We start from the raw sequence: 16,867 nt of genomic DNA, 5'->3' as shown, positions 1-16,867 counted from the left end.
CTTCAGAGCCAGGGAGGGACAGTCCTGTCCCCTTCAAATCAGGGAAGGACAGGACAGTCCCCTTCAGGGCCAGGGAAGGACAGAGCCCCTTCATGGCCAGGGAAGGACAGTCCTGTCCCCTTCAGATGTAGAGAAGGACAGGACAGTCCCCTTCAGGGCCAGGGAAGGACAGTCCTGTCCCCTCCAGAGCCAGGGAGGGACAGTCCTGTCCCCTTCAGAGGTGGAGAAAGACAGGACAGTCCCCTCAGAGCCAGGGAAGGACAATTCCCTTCAGAGGTAGAGAAGGACAGTCCCGTCCCCTTCATGGCCAGGGAGGGACAGTCCTGTCCCCTCTAGAGCCAGGGAGGGACAGTCCTGTCCCCTTCAGAGGTGGAGAAAGACAGGACAGTCCCCTCAGAGCCAGGGAAGGACAGTCCTATCTCTTCCAGAGCCAGGGAGGGACAGAGCCCCTTCATGGCCAGGGAAGGACAGTCCTGTCCCCTCCAGAGGCAGGGAGGGACAGGACAGTCCCCTTCACAGCCAGGGAAGGACAGAGCCCCTCCAGAGCCAGGGAGGGACACTCCTGTCCCCTCCAGATCAGGGAAGGACAGTCCTGTCCCCTCCATGGCCAGGGAAGGACAGAGCCCCTCCAGAGGCAGAGAAGGACAGTCCTGTCCCCTCCAGGGCCAGGGAAGGACAGTCCAGTCCTCTCCAGAGGCAGGGAGGGACAGTCCTATCCCCTCCAGAGCCAGGGAAGGACAGTCCTGTCCCCTTCACAGCCAGGGAGGGACAGTCCTGTCCCCTCCAGAGCCAGGGAAGGACAGTCCTGTCCCCTTCACAGCCAGGGAGGGACAGTCCTGTCCCCTCCAGAGCCAGGGAAGGACAGTCCTGTCCCCTCCAGAGGCAGGGAGGGACAGTCCTGTCCCCTCCAGAGGCAGGGAGGCTCTGCAGCAGGGCTGCAACCCCTGCCCTCCTGTCCCCAGGTGTTAAACCCAGAGCCAGGGCTCCCAAAGCAAGCCTGCACTGGAATAATGCAGCTCCACTGATGAAATGGGAGCTAGTGAGGTTTAATCTGCACAGAGCAGGAATAAAGAAGGCAACTTGTGAGCAGGGCAGCCAGATAAGTCAAGTGCCTGCAAATCCATTTCCTAATTCTTCGGGCCAGCTTGGAAGGTGTGGCACAAAGAGCAGGAGCTCAAAGCAAGCTGCACATTTCCTTCTAAAGCCTCAGAGAGGGAGGGAGGGCAAAACAGCAGCACCAGAGAATACAAGGAAATTAATCTGGTGCTGGGTGCCAAGGCCCAGACCACCACTCCAGGAAACACAGCACCAGGTAGTGCCTAATGCAACTAAAGTCATTCTAAATAGAAGATAATTTTGGGCACAAAACAACAGAATAGAGCCTCACTCAAAACTTCACTGTATCAAAAGCACAAGAGAAGGACAGGGTTCCACTGCATCAAAAACAGAGGAGAAGGACAGGGTTCCACTGCATCTGGCATGCCAGGGGAGAATTACAATGATTTAGCTGAGAAACAAGCCAAGTTCCTTCCTCAAATGATGAACCCTCTCAGATAACCACCAGAGCTTTAAAACTTCCTCAATGCCACATTTCCCCTCGTGCCACACCAAGGAAGTCTCAAATGTCTCATGTAGCACACAGGCAAGAGCTGCAACTCCCCAGCACAGCCTGTCTGCAACATCTGCTCCCATCCTGCCTTAGGACAAGGGACTAAGAAGGGAATTTTGGCCCCTGGATCAGGTCCAGGACCCCTGAATTATCCAGCTCAAATCACAAGAGTTTCTCACCCTCCCAGTGTTTCACTCACACCTTAACCAGGTTCCCACCACAGCACTTGGTCACTGCTCAGAGGAACCCCTCAGTCACAGGCTATTGAATATTTAAGAAGGCATCACATCAAAGATGAAGAAAAGGATCAGTTTGTACTCCACTCTGAAGTGGCCTCACCCCCACTGCACTGCCCTGAGCTCCTGATCTTCAACTTAGAGAAGCTTTTTAATTACCACAACCTATCAGCAAACATAATTTGGGCTAAAGCCCAACCAGAAAGAGCAGGAAGCCTGGGAAAAGCTTGTGTTGGTCAGATATATTAATTACTCCTTCAGGGATGAAGCCTCTGCTGCAAGGAAATTCAAATTTGAAATCCCATGTTTTTAAGTGAGGTTTTTTTGCCCTTATTCCTGGAAATGGCAAAGGCTCAGGAAGAACTGAAGCATACACAAGCTTTGGGCCTTTCTCCTTGCATTAAGGAGAGACACAAAGATTTATTTGCTTGAGGCTTTTGAAATTCTTCAGCACTCCCAGCATGAATCAGTGGGAAAGCAGGGAATTTTATCATGCACTTTAAAAATCAGTTTATGAATCACTTTAGAAAGTGATTGACTAAAACATATTGATAAAAACAGAAGATCAGCATCTCTTTTGAGCATCTTCCACTTGTGCAATCACCTCCTTCACCTGGAAATAGAGGTTATTAAAGCACATTGGATCAGAGCAGGGTAAAATAGGGCTGAGCATGGACAGGGCTCTGAGCAGCCTGGACCAGATGGCCTTAAAGGTCCTTCCAACCCAAACCATCCTGGGATTCCACAGCCCTAAATCAGGCACAGGCACCTCTCAGAACCTCACATTCCTCCAGTAAAGCTGCTCTCTTCAGCAGGCACTGAGAAGAGTTTTATTTTACCTTGAGGTGTGTCTGTCAGGGTGTGAACCAGCTCAAATTGCAGCAAAACACTTCTCTACAAGTTCACCTTGCAGGGTAAGGAGCTCTTGGATTTGACCAAACAGCCCCACAAAGGGCAGGCACAAGGACAAACAGGGGCACAGGATACTGCTACAGAAGTACCCTGAGCCTAAATTTGAATTTTAAGGCTTTGGGGTGACTTGACTGGGGCTTTCCAGTGCCTGAAGGAGCTGTGAGAAGGATGGTGACAGACTATGGACAGGGACAGGACACAGGGAATGGCTCCCACTGCCAGAGGGCAGGGATGGGTGGGATCTTAGGGAAAAATTGTTCCCTGTGAGGGTGGGCAGGCCCTGGCACAGGGTGCCCAGAGCAGCCCCTGGATCCCTGGCAGGGCCCAAGGTCCAAGTGCAGGTTGGATGGGCCTGGAGCAGCCTGGGACAGTGGAAGGGATGGAATTGGGATGGGCTTCAAGGTCCCTCCCACATCAAACCATTCCACATTCTCTGATGTCCCAATGGCAAACTGGAGCAGCAGAGAGCACTGGGCAGTGCTGGATGATGATGATGATGATGAGCACCCCAAGCTCTCCAGCCATCCTTCACCAGGGAAGTCAGGGATAGATGGAAAGCAAAGCTGACAGCTGTGGAAGCAGAAATTGAGAAGGGCAGCATTGTCACTTTCCCAAAGAAAGTAATTTCTCAACTCAACTCCACTAACAAGGACTAAAAATAGCTCCCCAAAAGAGCTGAGCTGCACTTTCATTCTGTTTCACTCCCAGATGTGAACTAGTCCCCTATCAGCATGTATATTTACCATATGAGGAAATCCTGTTTGAACAACTTCAGCTGCTGAATGCTTCCCCTGCCCAGCAAACCACAGCTGAAGCATCACTGCAAGGGCACCATTCCCCCTCCCAGAGATGCCCTCTGACTTGATTATTTTGGGCATTTGCTGTTTAAGATAACATTAAGCTAAGCTCACACACTTGGCTTGCCTGATCCAACACAGACTCTACAAAAGAGCTGAAGTTGGTGTTTCTCAAAGGCACGAGGTGCACAGGACTTGCTGTGGGTACTGAAAACATCCCCACACCCTCACAGCACATGGTGGAGGTACAAAAAGGACATGACCAGGTCACAGATGGGCTCTGATTCCAGACAAACAACTCCTGTCCTGAAAGTCTGAGTGCCCCTGAGCAGCACAGGAGGGTTGTGTTGGTGTCACTGTCACATCACACAGCCTGGGCTGGGCTTCACTGCTCCTGATCTGCCTCACAAATCCTACATGGATGATGCCCAGCCAGCACTGCACTAGACAGCCTGAATTTATGGGTGATTAAATCATAAATTTTGCTAAAATTGTCCTCCTTTTCCCCAAGAATTGCATAGCAGAAGAAATCCTTGCTAACATGATCAGGCCAGTTTACATAACCTGGAAATGAAAGGTTTTATTTTTACAAAGAGTAACTGGATCCCATCCATTCATAACCTACAATTCCAGAAATCTCAGCAGATCCACTCTCCCAAGTGCTGCTTTGCCCTGAACAGTGCATTCCATTTATTTTTAGCACAGGAGACACCATCCATCCATCCATCCATCCATCCATCCATCCAGGCAGTTTTCAAGCTTCATGTGCTGCCCTGCCCTGTTTCCCTGAGCACCTGACGACTGAAATGTGGGCACAGCTCTGAGCTCTCCAAGGAGACAAAGCTCTGCTCCACACAGATGTTGGTAACCCTGAGGTACCAGGCAGGTGTTTCACCCAATATCCTGCACCACACCACCTGCTCTCTGCAGTGGAAGGGCCATTCCATCCTCTCAGTGCTCCACTTCTGCTCTCAGAGCACCAAAAGCAAAGTTCCTGGAAGAACCCCAAACACTGGGTTTGCACATGAGCTGAAAATGGAGGCTGCAGGTTCATCCCTGGAGTCCACTCAACATTAGAAACCACCACAAGAGTGATGGAAGTTCTGATCCAATTTCTCCTATGCCCAGTGGTCTCCACAACTAAACATGAAAACAGCAAAAGGCAGCAAAACGTGGTAACGCTCAGGAAATTTCCAGAGGATTTGTGCTGTACCTCCTCCAAACAACTGGCACAGTTACATTTAAACCCTGACTGGATGTTTTTACATCCCTTCAAAGTTGGTACCACTGTTGTTGCTTTCCAGGAAGCCTCCTTGTTTTCTCTGAGCTCTTTTCCTGTGACAATTTTTGCAGTGGCATAAGTTAGGAGAGTTTGCTGGAACCCCAGTTTGAGATTCCAAGGCAGGTCCTGCACACACAGAGGTCAGTGTGTTAAAATCAGGCCCACAGCTGCAATGAGATGCTCTGTGCTGCCAGGACTCAGGTGCAGCACCTGCTCCTGTCTGAACCAACACGGAACAGAACTTTGATCATAACTGTTCTTCACCTTTCACCTGACATTAAAATCTTTATCCTGCATGATACAGCTGGCTCCAGCTCCAGAGAAAGAACATAAGGCATTGCCTCTGGAATTCCTACGGATGAAGGCAAGAAATAAAGGATTACACTGGTGGGGTTAAACTGCTGTAGAGCCAGGCTCTGGATTGCTCTTTTGTGATCTAAACACATTTGAACATTGCTGAATTGTCCTGCTGGAAACCCTGAGTCACAAATCCCCAGGAGCATGAAGTGATGCGATTCCCTCCAAGTGGCTGAGGAGGCTCAGGAACAGCCCCTGAGCCCCAGGCAGGGAGCAGACAGGGCCCGGGCAGCGGCTGGAGGCTGCTCCCTCTGCACAGCACCAAAGGGGAATCGAGAGGCTTCGTGCCCCGGGCTGATCCACTCGGGAAACACCGCGGGACCGATCACTGCACACGGCTGAGCAAACCGGGGCTTCTCCGGGGGAAGGGAGAGTTCCCAGCCCCGAGGAGGAGCAGCGCCCAGGGCTGCAGCCCCTCTGCGAGCCCGCATCTCGCAGCTGCAGGCGAGCCCGGCACACGCAGGGCAGGGGCAGCTCCGGGCGGGGGACACAGCCCGGGCTCGGGCACGGGAATCACGGCCCCGCCGAGGGTCACAGCCTGGGATCGGCCACGGGAACCACGGCCACGGGAACCACGGCCACGGGCCGGGGACACAGCCCGGGCTCGGGAGCCACAGCGACGGGCCCGGCGGGGGACACAGCCCGGGATCAGGCACAGGAGCCACGGCCACGGCCCAGCGCTCCCAGCGCCCCGGGCGGCACCGTTCTCCGCCAAAGCGGAAGCACTGCTCGTGTCATTCCACATCCTTCCCCCTGGAAGCACCGCCCGGTACCGGCACCGGAGGGCTGGCAGTGACCGGGCAGCGCAGCCCCGGGCGAGCCCCCCGCTCGGGGGCCCTGCGGAGCGCCGGGCAGAGCCTCCGCCAGCCCAGCCCCCCCCGGCAGCGCCCTCAGGCCGGGCCAGCCCTCCCTGCGCCCCGGCGGCACCGCCCGGGCCGGCCCTCCCTCCGTCCCCGCCGCCCGGGGGAGGCCGGGCGAGGCCCCCCGGTGCGAGGGGGCGGTGTGGGCGCGGGGCCCGGCGCGGGGGGCGGTGCGGAAGGGCGGGGGCCGCGGGCGGGGGCGCGGGGCCGGCCCGCTCTCACCATGTCGGCTGGGCGGGTGCGCGGGGCGGTAGAACGGCGGCGCCTCCCGGTCCGTCCCTGTCGCTTCGACGCCGCGGCCCGTCCGCTTCCGCCGCCGCCCGGCAGTGAACATCCGGGTCAGCGCGGCCGGCCCCGCCCCCGCGCCGCTCCCCGCCAATCAGCGCGCGGCTCGCCGGCCATCGCCAAGTATGGATGCGCGGCGGCGGGGCGGGGGGGCGGGGCGGAGCGAACCACGCCACCGACGCGGGGGGGACGCGGCGCACGGCGGCACCAACTGCGGCGCGGGGGTGAGCGCGACGGCCAATCAGAGCCCGCGGGCCGGCCCGGGGGCGGGGCCTGCGGGGGGCGCGCCCGCAGCTCGGGCCCGGCCCTCAGTCGGTCCCGGAGCCTCTGCGCGGGAACATCGCTCCCTTAAACGCGCTTGTTGAAGTTTAAACCAAAGGCAGCACGAGGCAGGCGGCCTGCACGGCAAACGCCGCCCAGAAGAGATAACGAACAGCAAACTCGTAACCCTAAAGCTGCGTTTTACACAGGTAACCTGCACTTTACATGCTTGTAATGCATCTGCCAGGTCTGAAGTGATGTGGAAGAATGAGCAGCCTCCAGCTGCTTAAGGCCAGGGGTAATTATTAATTATTTTAAAAGGAAATGATAAATTATTTTAAAAGGAATTATTAGCTATTTCTAAAAGGATGTGTGTTGGTTGGGAGGTGCCTGCTGGAAGGCAGGCAGGCGCTGACACAGGCTGCTGTGCCAGGGATAACGGGATCTCAGATTTGTCAGGGTTCAGAGGGACCTCAGGGGACATCTGATCCAACCCCCACCAAAGCAGAGTCCCTTGGAGGAGACCTGAAGCAGGATCTCCAAAAACAGGGTATATGCACTAATAAAACATTTCTATTTTGCTCAGACTGCCCCAAAATAAAGCATTTTTTCCTATTACTGGAGTGATTCCCACTACAGTGATTTCAGGTAAGACATCCCAATTGCAGACTCCTGACCTGGCCTCAGTATGGGAATCTCAGAACTACACCAGACAATGATCCCAGGAAAACATAAAAATCCATTATGCACCAAGAGCTTCCTCTGCAGCTTTTGGAACAGGTCAGGCCGGGTTTCACCCCAGTTTTATTGCCAGAACCCCAAAAAACCCCATTGGGCCTCTCTGTGCTGCACATGGGCCCTGGGGAGCCAAAAGCTCTTCCCTGGGTTTGATGTAGGAGCTGGGAGTGCCAACATGGGGTGAAAAATGGCTTTTAATGGAGGTCACAGACTGGGGTGTCACACAGGGCTGTCCCCTGGGTGTCAAACACTGGGGTGTCACACAGGGCTGTCCCTTGGCTGTCACAGACAGGACAGGCACACAGGGCTGTCCCTGGGGTGTCACAGACTGGGGTGTCACACAGCTTGTTCCCTGGGTGTCACAGACACAGCAGTCACACAGGGCTGTCCCTTGGCTGTCACAGATAGGGCAGTCACACAGACCTTGTCCCTTGGGTGTCACAGACACAGGAGTCACACAGGACTGTCCTTTGGATGTCACAGACAGTCACAAAGGGCTGTCCCTGGGGTGTCACACAGGGCTGTCCCTTGGCTGTCACAGACAGGACAGTCACACAGGGCTGTCGCTTGGCTGTCACAGGGCAGTCACACACAGCTTGTCCTCTGGGTGTCAAACACGGGGGTGTCACACTGGGGTGTCACACAGGGCTGTCACAGACACAGGAGTCACACAGGGCTTTTCCTGGATGTCACAGACTGGGGTGTCACACAGACCTTGTCCCTTGGGTGTCACAGGACAGTCACACAGGGCTGTCCCTTGGGTGTCACAGACTGGGGTGTCACACAGGGCTGTCCCTTGGGTGTCTGGAGTGTCACACAGGGCTGTCCCTTGGGTGTCACACAGGGCTGTCCCTGGGGTGTCACAGACTGGGGTGTCACACAGCTTGTCCCCTGGTGTCACAGACAGGGGTGTCACACAGCTTGTCCCCTGGGTGTCACAGACAGGGGTGTCACAGACTGGGGTGTCACACAGCTTGTCCCCTGGGTGTCACAGACTGGGGTGTCACACAGACCTTGTCCCTGGGGTGTCACAGACTGGGGTGTCACACAGCTTGTCCCCTGGTGTCACAGACAGGGGTGTCACACAGCTTGTCCCCTGGGTGTCACAGACAGGGGTGTCACAGACTGGGGTGTCACACAGCTTGTCCCCTGGGTGTCACAGACTGGGGTGTCACACAGACCTTGTCCCTGGGGTGTCACAGACAGGGGTGTCACAGACTGGGGTGTCACACAGCTTGTCCCCTGGGTGTCACAGACTGGGGTGTCACACAGCTTGTCCCCTGGTGTCACAGCCAGCCCCATTCCCAGGGAAGCACACAGCTGGCCCCGGCTCGGGTTACAAAGGCAGAGGCAGCCTGCAGCACACGGATTTGCACCACAATGGAGCCCGTGCACACAGAACAGCTCTCAGGGGTGGCAGGAACAAAACGAGCCCGGAAGGGTGGAGAGAAAACAGGAGAACGATGGCAGGAAAAGCAGGAGCTGTATTACTGCACAGAAACACAAAAGCACATCAAACTCCATCCAGAGGCAGAACCAAACAGCCCCAAAGGTGGGAAATTAGGAAATTATCCTTCCCCATCTGGGAGAGCAGCCCCCTGACCTCAGAAGGCTCAAGAGAGTCCAAATTCAGTTCTTTGCCACCACTCCTCAGCCTAACCTCCTTCACTCCGCTTTGTGAGATGGAGCAATCCCAAATGGCTCCTGTTTTGCAGCTCCCAGATCCTCCTCCAGCCCTTGCATTCCCTCTGAGCTGCCTCCCAGCAGTAATTAAGAAAAGCAAACCTGTTCATTACAGGCCAAATTATTCATTCTTTATCCAAGGATCCACACATCTAATGCTCCTCAGCGCTGGGAGGCCAGAACTGATAAATTTGGAAATGCCTGTTCTAAAATTCCCTCTTTCTGTCACAAAATTCATGCAAAGCACTCCGTGACAACTCCACTTGCAGCAGCTTTTAGTTTGAACACAAACAGCTCCTAGCTGCTGGCTGGAGCAGCACAGCAATAGCAGAATTGGGCAGCCCAGTGTATTTCAAACAATTTGAGCTCTAAATGAATGTGGAGGCCAAGAGGATGTTTTTCTTAGTGGAAGAAATACAAGCATCCTGGATTTTGTTCTCCTGCTAATAGGTATAAAGAAGAATAAACAGCTGCTTTTTGTTTTCCCAAAAACATTTGCATTAAGAAGATCTGCAGATTCATTTGGAAATGGATGTCACATCTTTTTTTTTTTTCAAATGAGGAGCAGCTGTTTGCTTTGCTTGTTTAGAGCAGGCCAATTTCAGGGATTTTTTGTTGTTTGTTTATTAAGATGTAGGGCCAGCCTGCTGCAGTTTAGCAGGCAGAAGGTCCATGACTGTCACCCCATCCCATTTTCTGTGGGATTTGTGGAGTGTTTGACACCAAATTCAGTGATATCCCATAATCCAAGCTGTGAGGTGGGTTCCCTGTGCCTCAAGCATTTCCCAGAGCTGGAAATGGATCCCCCACTCCAGCAAAGAGCTCCCCAAAGGGCTCTGCAGGCACTGCCCTCTCTGAAAGGAGGGTCCATAAACAAAGGAAGCAAACAATGATGTCAGATGACATCTCAACGGCCCCACAACATCAGATTCATGTGCAATTAATAACAAAGCTTTTGATCCTGCAATCAGCAGCTCTGAAACCCATGTGCTTTCCCTGTACATTTGATTACATCCGAGGAAGCAAAAGGATAAACACTTATTAGCATGACAAAGTGCTTTTCACATGCAGCCAGAACTTCCTGAAGCATTTGTGGTCCAGCACGATGTGGTTTTTATTTTATCCTCCTGCATGTGTGGTGAAATGCTATTTATTTTGTTTATTCCAGCATTTATCCAGGACCGAGGGTGACTGTGAGAACATGCTGAGGAACAAGGTCTGAGAGAAAACCTTCATGCTTCACTGAATAGTCATTTTTTGTAATAAAGAAAGAAACATCTTAACTTTTTTTCTTTTTTTTTTTTTTTTTTTGGTCAGATTGCCCATTTTCTTTCATGGCACTTGAAAGATATGTAAACTTTTATTAGGAGTTCTCATAAATTGAATTTATTGCTGCAAGAGTCTTCCAGCAATGGTAAAGTTTAGCTTGCTGGGTTTTATTAGTCAGAGTCAGTAAAACAGCAGCATCACTTGGTTTGAGGCTGAAAACCAAGTGTTTCTTGGAAACTAATATAGGAAAAAGGTACCTCCAACACTACCCAATGTCTTGGAATTCTATGTTCAAGCCACAGATAGTTCTCACTATGGAGATCTCTGTACACAGTGTCAAAATAGCACACAAACAATAAAAAATCCTGAATCCAAAGCAGCTTTGCTGAGTGTGTTCTTGGAATTTAAAGTTTTTAGAGTTTCCCCATTTCCTGCACGAACTGATGAGTAACTCCAAATACCAGGTTTAATGAAAAACAACATCTCGCCCATTTGGTGGGAGGTTTGAGGCATTCCCCTCCCTGCACTGAGAATGTTGAACCAGACTTTTTTCCACTCCAGCAGCACCCAAGCAGATCTGCTCCTTTGGTTAATGGAGAGGATAAAGCCAGCAGCACCCAAGGTATCCAAGCACTGCAGGACTGCAGTGTTAGCTCAGCTGCAGCTCCCAGGACACTGTTCATTCCTCTTCCTGCAGCTGCTCCTTTAACTTTGCATTTCCAGCTCAGAAAACTTGAGAGACAGAGGCTTTACCCTGAGCAAAGAGAGGACTGGGGGCATTCTTGTCAAACTTGGTCATTAACTAGCAATAATGTCTGTGGCTTTTCATTAAAAAAGAATCAAGGAGAAGCTGATTAAACACAGCAGAAAGAAACAAAACTTTCCATTCCCTTACTTTTTCCTTGACACGTTGCAGTTCATTTGAAGCCTGCTAATATACCAGCCAAAAGAATTGTGAGGGCCTGCCTGGATTCTTTCTTAATACAATGGTCATGGTTCAGTAGTTAGAATCTGTGTGGAATTAGCCAGAGACATGGAAGAATGGAAAAACATACTGCAAGGCTAAAACCCAGCACTTGTTCATGGGCTGATTCATTAGAAAACCTCATCAATACAGCACAAGATTTCTCTTTCTGCTATTCTGAAAAATGATCAGAAAATAGTACAGAAAATAAAGACATGAAATGTCAGAGCACTGCTTTTGCCTGGAATTTCAGAGCTGGCAAAAACTCAGGTCAGGGTTTCCATGCAAGTGCTCTCCTGCTGAGCTTTGTGGGGCAAAGCTCATGTTCACAGCAAAAGCAGCCTGGAGCAGAATTAGCACAAGGAGCTGTGCCACATCTTGTCCCATTTCTCCAAGTTCTGCTTCAAGCAGCCACACCTGACAGCTGGAACAGCAGCACACACTGAACCCAACAGAGTGGTGTGGGAATGCAGCAGCAGCAGCACAACCTGTGCTCATGGACCTGGCTGTGGCCCCATGCAAAGCCTGAGGGTGTGACCGTGTCACAGGGGTCTGGGGATGAGGGGAGAGATGAGGATCTGACTCCATGTTTTAGAAGGCTTGATTTATTATTTTATGATATATTAAAACTATACTAAAAGAATAGAAGAAAGGATTCCATCAGAAGGCTGGCTAAGAATAGAATAATAAAGAATGATAACAAAAGTTTCTGTTTCAGACAGAGAGTCTGAGCCAGCTGAGTGTGATTGGCCATTAATTAGAAACAACCACATGAGACCAATCCCAGATGCCCCTGTTGCATTCCACAGCAGCAGATAACCATTGTTTACATTTTGTTTCTGAGGCCTCCCAGCTTCTCAGTGCTGGGGAAGATGAAACAGGAAATCCTTATTCTGGTAAAAGATTTTGAGAATATGGAAACTATAAGCGAGATTGAAATGAAAGCAAGATTTGAGGTCCCTCAGTTACTGAACAACAAAAAAACAATGGTGTGGCCGGCTGAAGGTGATCCCCTTTTGATAAAACAATTCCCTCTGCTTGCAGACAGGCCCAAGGGTCAGAGCAGACCCTGCAGCTTGGCAGAAGGGGCCCAAAGAGGAGTTTTTAGTGTTTAAAATGGAACACAGTGTGGTAATGTAATGATTCTTATAGGCTGTATAGAAATGCTGTAAGATTTGTATCTTGTAGTAGATTGGTTAGTGAGAATCAGAATATTCAACACAGAAGAAGATTTATTGTATTGTAACAGGAACTTCTCTCCCTTGCCTCTTACCCTGTTTATTCTCTTACCCCTTTTCCTCTCTTGCTGCTCTTTCCCTCTCATCCTCTCTGCCCCTCTCCTCTCCCAGCCCTGCTCCAGCTGTGTTTGGCAGCTCCCAGCAGGTTCCTGCACTTGGCCCTTTGCAATGAACCCCAAGTTCCTGACCTGGCTGCAGAGATCTCTGCTCTCCATCCATCCCCACGCTCCTACACTCAGGAGGAAGAACCCTAAGGGAAGGATTTTCCATCAAGATGCCTGTGACAGGAGGGATGTTGCACTGCAGCACAGGCTGTCCCTGCTGATGCACTCAGCTCAGCCTCAGAGCATTGCTCACCCCACAGCATCCACAGAAAATCAATAAGGACAGCACAGGAGGCTTAATGGAGCTGCTGGCACCTTTCCCATCCCAGGGCAAAGTCCTGCTCAGGAGGGGTTTCTTTCTCCTCAGACTTTTTTTGTTGCTCAGAGAGCTAAAAGGTTTTCAAAGAGAGAAAGAAGCAACAGTGTCTGTTGGTGAATGTGCCTTATGTTTGGAGGAAAAACCCAACACAGCAGAGTGGAGATTGAGAGCTGCAGGTTCCCACCCAGGTCTGAGCTCTCTGTAACATGAAAGAATTGTTCTGGCAGTACAGGAAACAGGGAGTGGGGGCCCACACTGAGCCTGTGTCAACCATTACAAGCAGATAACTCCTACACTGCTGCCTTCCTGTGCAGATCTTGGCAGAAAAATAAATAAAAAATAGATGTGTGGGAGGTGATTCATGTTATTTAAATCTATGGGAGAAGCTGCATGTGTATTCTTTGGAAAAGAGGAGAGCAAGAGTGTGTTGGTATCCAGTGGGGAAATGACACAAGGGATGCTTGAAAAAGTAGGATAAGAGGTGATATTCTCATGCTGGGAAAGGTTCAAGATTTAAAAGAAACTTGCTGGGAACTTTTGTAACAAAAACTCATCCTGCTCTATGGACAAGCCAGAGGTAAGAGTTGAAAGGAAGTCTGTTCTGTGGAAAGGGTTTGAATTCCAGCTGTGCAGTTCCAGAGGAGCTCCTCACCTCCAAGGCAGCAATGGAACCACAGAACCCTTCTGGCTGCAAAAGCCCCCCCAGACCATCCAGTCCATGCTGTGACAATCCCCACCTTGTCCCCAGCCCAGAGCACTCAGTGCCACCTCCAGGTGTTCCTTGGACCCCTCCAGGGATGGGCACCCCAACCCTCCCTGGGCAGTTCCAAGGCCTGAGCCCCCTTTCCATGCAGAAATTCCTCCTGGTGTCCACCCTGAGCTGCCCTGGCCCAGCCTGAGGCCGTTCCCTCTGCTCCTGTCCCTGTTCCCTGGGAGCACAGCCCAACCCCTGGGCTGTCCCCTCCTGGCAGGAGCTGTGCAGAGCCACAAAGGCCCCCTGAGCCTCCTTTGCTCCAGGCTGAGCCCCTGCCCAGCTCCCTCAGCCCCTCCTGGGGCTCCATTTCCTTCCCTGGACACGCTCCAGCCCCTCCAGGTCCCTCCTGTGGGGAGGGCCCAGAACTCCACAGCACTCCTCTGCATGGATCTTCCACAGGACACCAAAGAAGCAGCAAATCTGAAGAATAATAATGGTGCTAATTCATCTGAGATCCCCAGTGCTGCCTCTGCCTTATCTGATGCCCTTCTGCTGCAAACCCAACCTGTGCCTAACTCCTAGTGAGCAGTTCTTAAGCCAGGTGTTGTTAACAAAACTGGGGATCCAAGGGCTGAACCTGCTCAAACCAGGAGGTGACTTCCACCAGAGAAATCCAGGGCTCATTTTGAACCTTTCTGCCTTCATTTCCTCCATTTATTCACACACTTATTTACTGGAAAGAAAGGAGAGGAGAGCACAAGGGAGGGAAGGAATCCTGGGCTGTAAAACGCAAGGAAGGTTTTTCAAAACCACATGTTCCAAACATCACCTTGGAGTCCCCACAATAATAAATACTTGATATTACACTGCAAGGGCCCCACTGCCAAGTAACTATAGCAATGAAAAGGAAAGCCTGGCCTTGGACACATTCCCTCCTGCCTTAATTTGTCCCTGGGGTGGGGAAGGGGTGCAGAGAATGTGCTCTAGATCCTTCATGGATAACGTTTTGCAGAGCCCCCTCTGATCACTCAGTGACTCTGGGATTTGAAAGCAGCAGAGTGAACTCTCCAAAGGAAGCTGAACATTCAAAACAATGACCCTGAACTATTCCATCCCCTTGGAAAGGTTGAATGCACCAGGTCCTGAGGTGAGGCTGTCAGGATCCTTTATGAAGTGCCTCACAATGCAGCTGCTCACCAGTTCCTTCATCCCAAAAATCTGCATTTTCCAGGGACCCAGCAGCCTGAAAATGAGTAAGTGTGAAGTGAGACTACACTGGCCTGCACTGAGCATTTGTTTTTGCCAACACAAGACCACATTTCTGGGCTGCTTTGAAACACTGCCTTCTGGAATTTAATTTTCAGGATGCAAATGAAATAATTCTTTTGGAGGCTTCAGGTTATCTTTCCCCTCATGATATTTTCCAGAGCTGTTTGGAAATGGGAGGGTGGAGCTGGCACTGCTGGGGCAGTGGTTTCAGAAAGCACTTCTGGAGCTATTTGGGGAAAAAACTGCTGGATCATGTTGGTATTTTTATAAGGAACTCGATGAGTGGTTCTATTTTGGATACCAACCATGCAGCAATGCAGATTGATTTGAGCAAATTGCAGGGGGAGGAAGAGAAAAGGAAGATCCCCTTGCAGAACAAGGGCTGCCCTCTCCAGGGAAACCTCCTGAACCTCCAGGGGCTCACTTAATCAGTGCCTTTAAATAAATTTATAAAAGCCATTTTGGTTTTATAAGGAAGAGAAAATAATTAATTGGTTAATTGCGATTGTGATATGTGAAGGAATTGAACCAAACCAATGAAAAGTAAAACCTTTCCACCCTAGATCAAAGATAAATTTATAAAATTTATCTTTGGCTTTTGGTTACATTTTGGTTTTGTAAGGAAGAGAAAATAATTAATTGGTTAATTGCGATTGTGATATGTGAAGGAATTGAACCAAACCAATGAAAAGTAAACCCTTTCCATCCTAGATCAAATATAAATTTATAAAAGCCATTTTGGTTTTGTAAGGAAGAGAAAATAATTAATTGGTTAATTGTGATTGTGATATGTGAAGGAATTGAACCAAACCAATGAAAAATAAAACCTTTCCATCCTCGATCCAAGATAAATTTATAAAAGCCATTTTGGTTTTATAAGGAAGAGAAAATAATTAATTGGTTAATTGTGATTGTGATATGTGAAGGAATTGAACCAAACCAATGAAAAGAAAAACCTTTCCATCCTAGATCAAAACCAGTTGTACTTTTAAGATAAATTAAAGACCTATACCAACAATAACTTAATGAAATTTTTGCCAACTTCATGAATTTTTCACTCCTGTTTGTGGCTTTAGTCAGTAATTGACTTGCAAAAGAACTTCCAGTTTTATGAAGCAGCAGAGCCTCCTCCACCTCCATAAAGAAAATTGAACTTGCAGAAATCAAAACAAGTAATCACAGCTAAAAATTGCCTCCCAGTGTGAATGGGGACATCAGCACTCAACAAACACCCTGGGTTTTTTTCACAAGGCTTCTGGAGGAGCCTTCCAGGCAGCCTACACACCATTTGCAACACAAGAATTCATTCTGGGAGGTTTGGAGACATCCAGAGTTGTTGTGGCCCCACAAAGCTGTAACAGGATGGGCTGAAGCCCCAGAGGTCTGTGAGAACTCTTCCCACAACTTCCTCCCCCAAAATTGGGAAATATTTAGGTACATACTAGGAAATATATAGGTATTTATACCTAGAGAGTGAAATTTAAAAATATAAAAATATACCTAAGGGTGAAATTCTTCCCTGTGAAGGTGCTGAGGCCCTGGCACAGGTGCCCAGAGCAGCTGTGGCTGCCCCTGGATCCCTGGCAGTGCCCAAGCCCAGGCTGGGCAGGGTTTGGAACAACCTGGGACAGTGGGAGGTGTCCCTGCCATGGCAGGGGGTGGCACTGCATGAACTTTAATATTCCTCCCAACCCAAACCATTCTGCAATTCTGTGATTCTCATTATCAACCTATTGTGTGGAATAACTTCTTAAATGGCACTGAATGATCTTGCTGGAATTATTTGGCTCCTTTTCTCAAATAAACAAGAATGTGGGGGGCCAAGATTGCTCTTCCTGGGATATCGATAGGGATTGACACCAGCTGTCACACACCTGCATCTCATTTCAGGCCCTGAAGAGCAGCCGAGGCCAGAGAGTCAAAATCCCAGAATTATTAGGGCTGGAGGGGATTTCTGGAGATCACTCATTTCTGCCTCCCTGCCAAGGCA

The 16,867-nt window shown here is 50.4% G+C and overlaps 1 protein-coding gene across 1 annotated transcript in view; it reads right to left on the bottom strand.

Annotated features, from left to right (window-relative positions):
* Positions 1-6,386, bottom strand: part of CAPZB (capping actin protein of muscle Z-line subunit beta) — a 64,114-nt gene extending 57,728 nt beyond the window's left edge. Inside the window, exon 1 of the mRNA XM_054294479.1 lies at positions 6,276-6,386. Within this exon, the coding sequence (XP_054150454.1) occupies positions 6,276-6,278 (3 nt within the window). The 5' untranslated portion in view covers positions 6,279-6,386. The remainder of the gene's footprint in view (positions 1-6,275) is intronic.
* Positions 6,387-16,867: the final 10,481 nt, after the last annotated feature.

The sequence above is a fragment of the Melozone crissalis genome, unplaced genomic scaffold (genome assembly GCF_028551555.1).
Source record: "Melozone crissalis strain CALT ecotype California unplaced genomic scaffold, PUWL_Pcris_2 ptg000251l_1, whole genome shotgun sequence".
NCBI lineage: Eukaryota > Metazoa > Chordata > Aves > Passeriformes > Passerellidae > Melozone > Melozone crissalis.
This window is presented reverse-complemented; position numbering and strand designations above follow the sequence as displayed.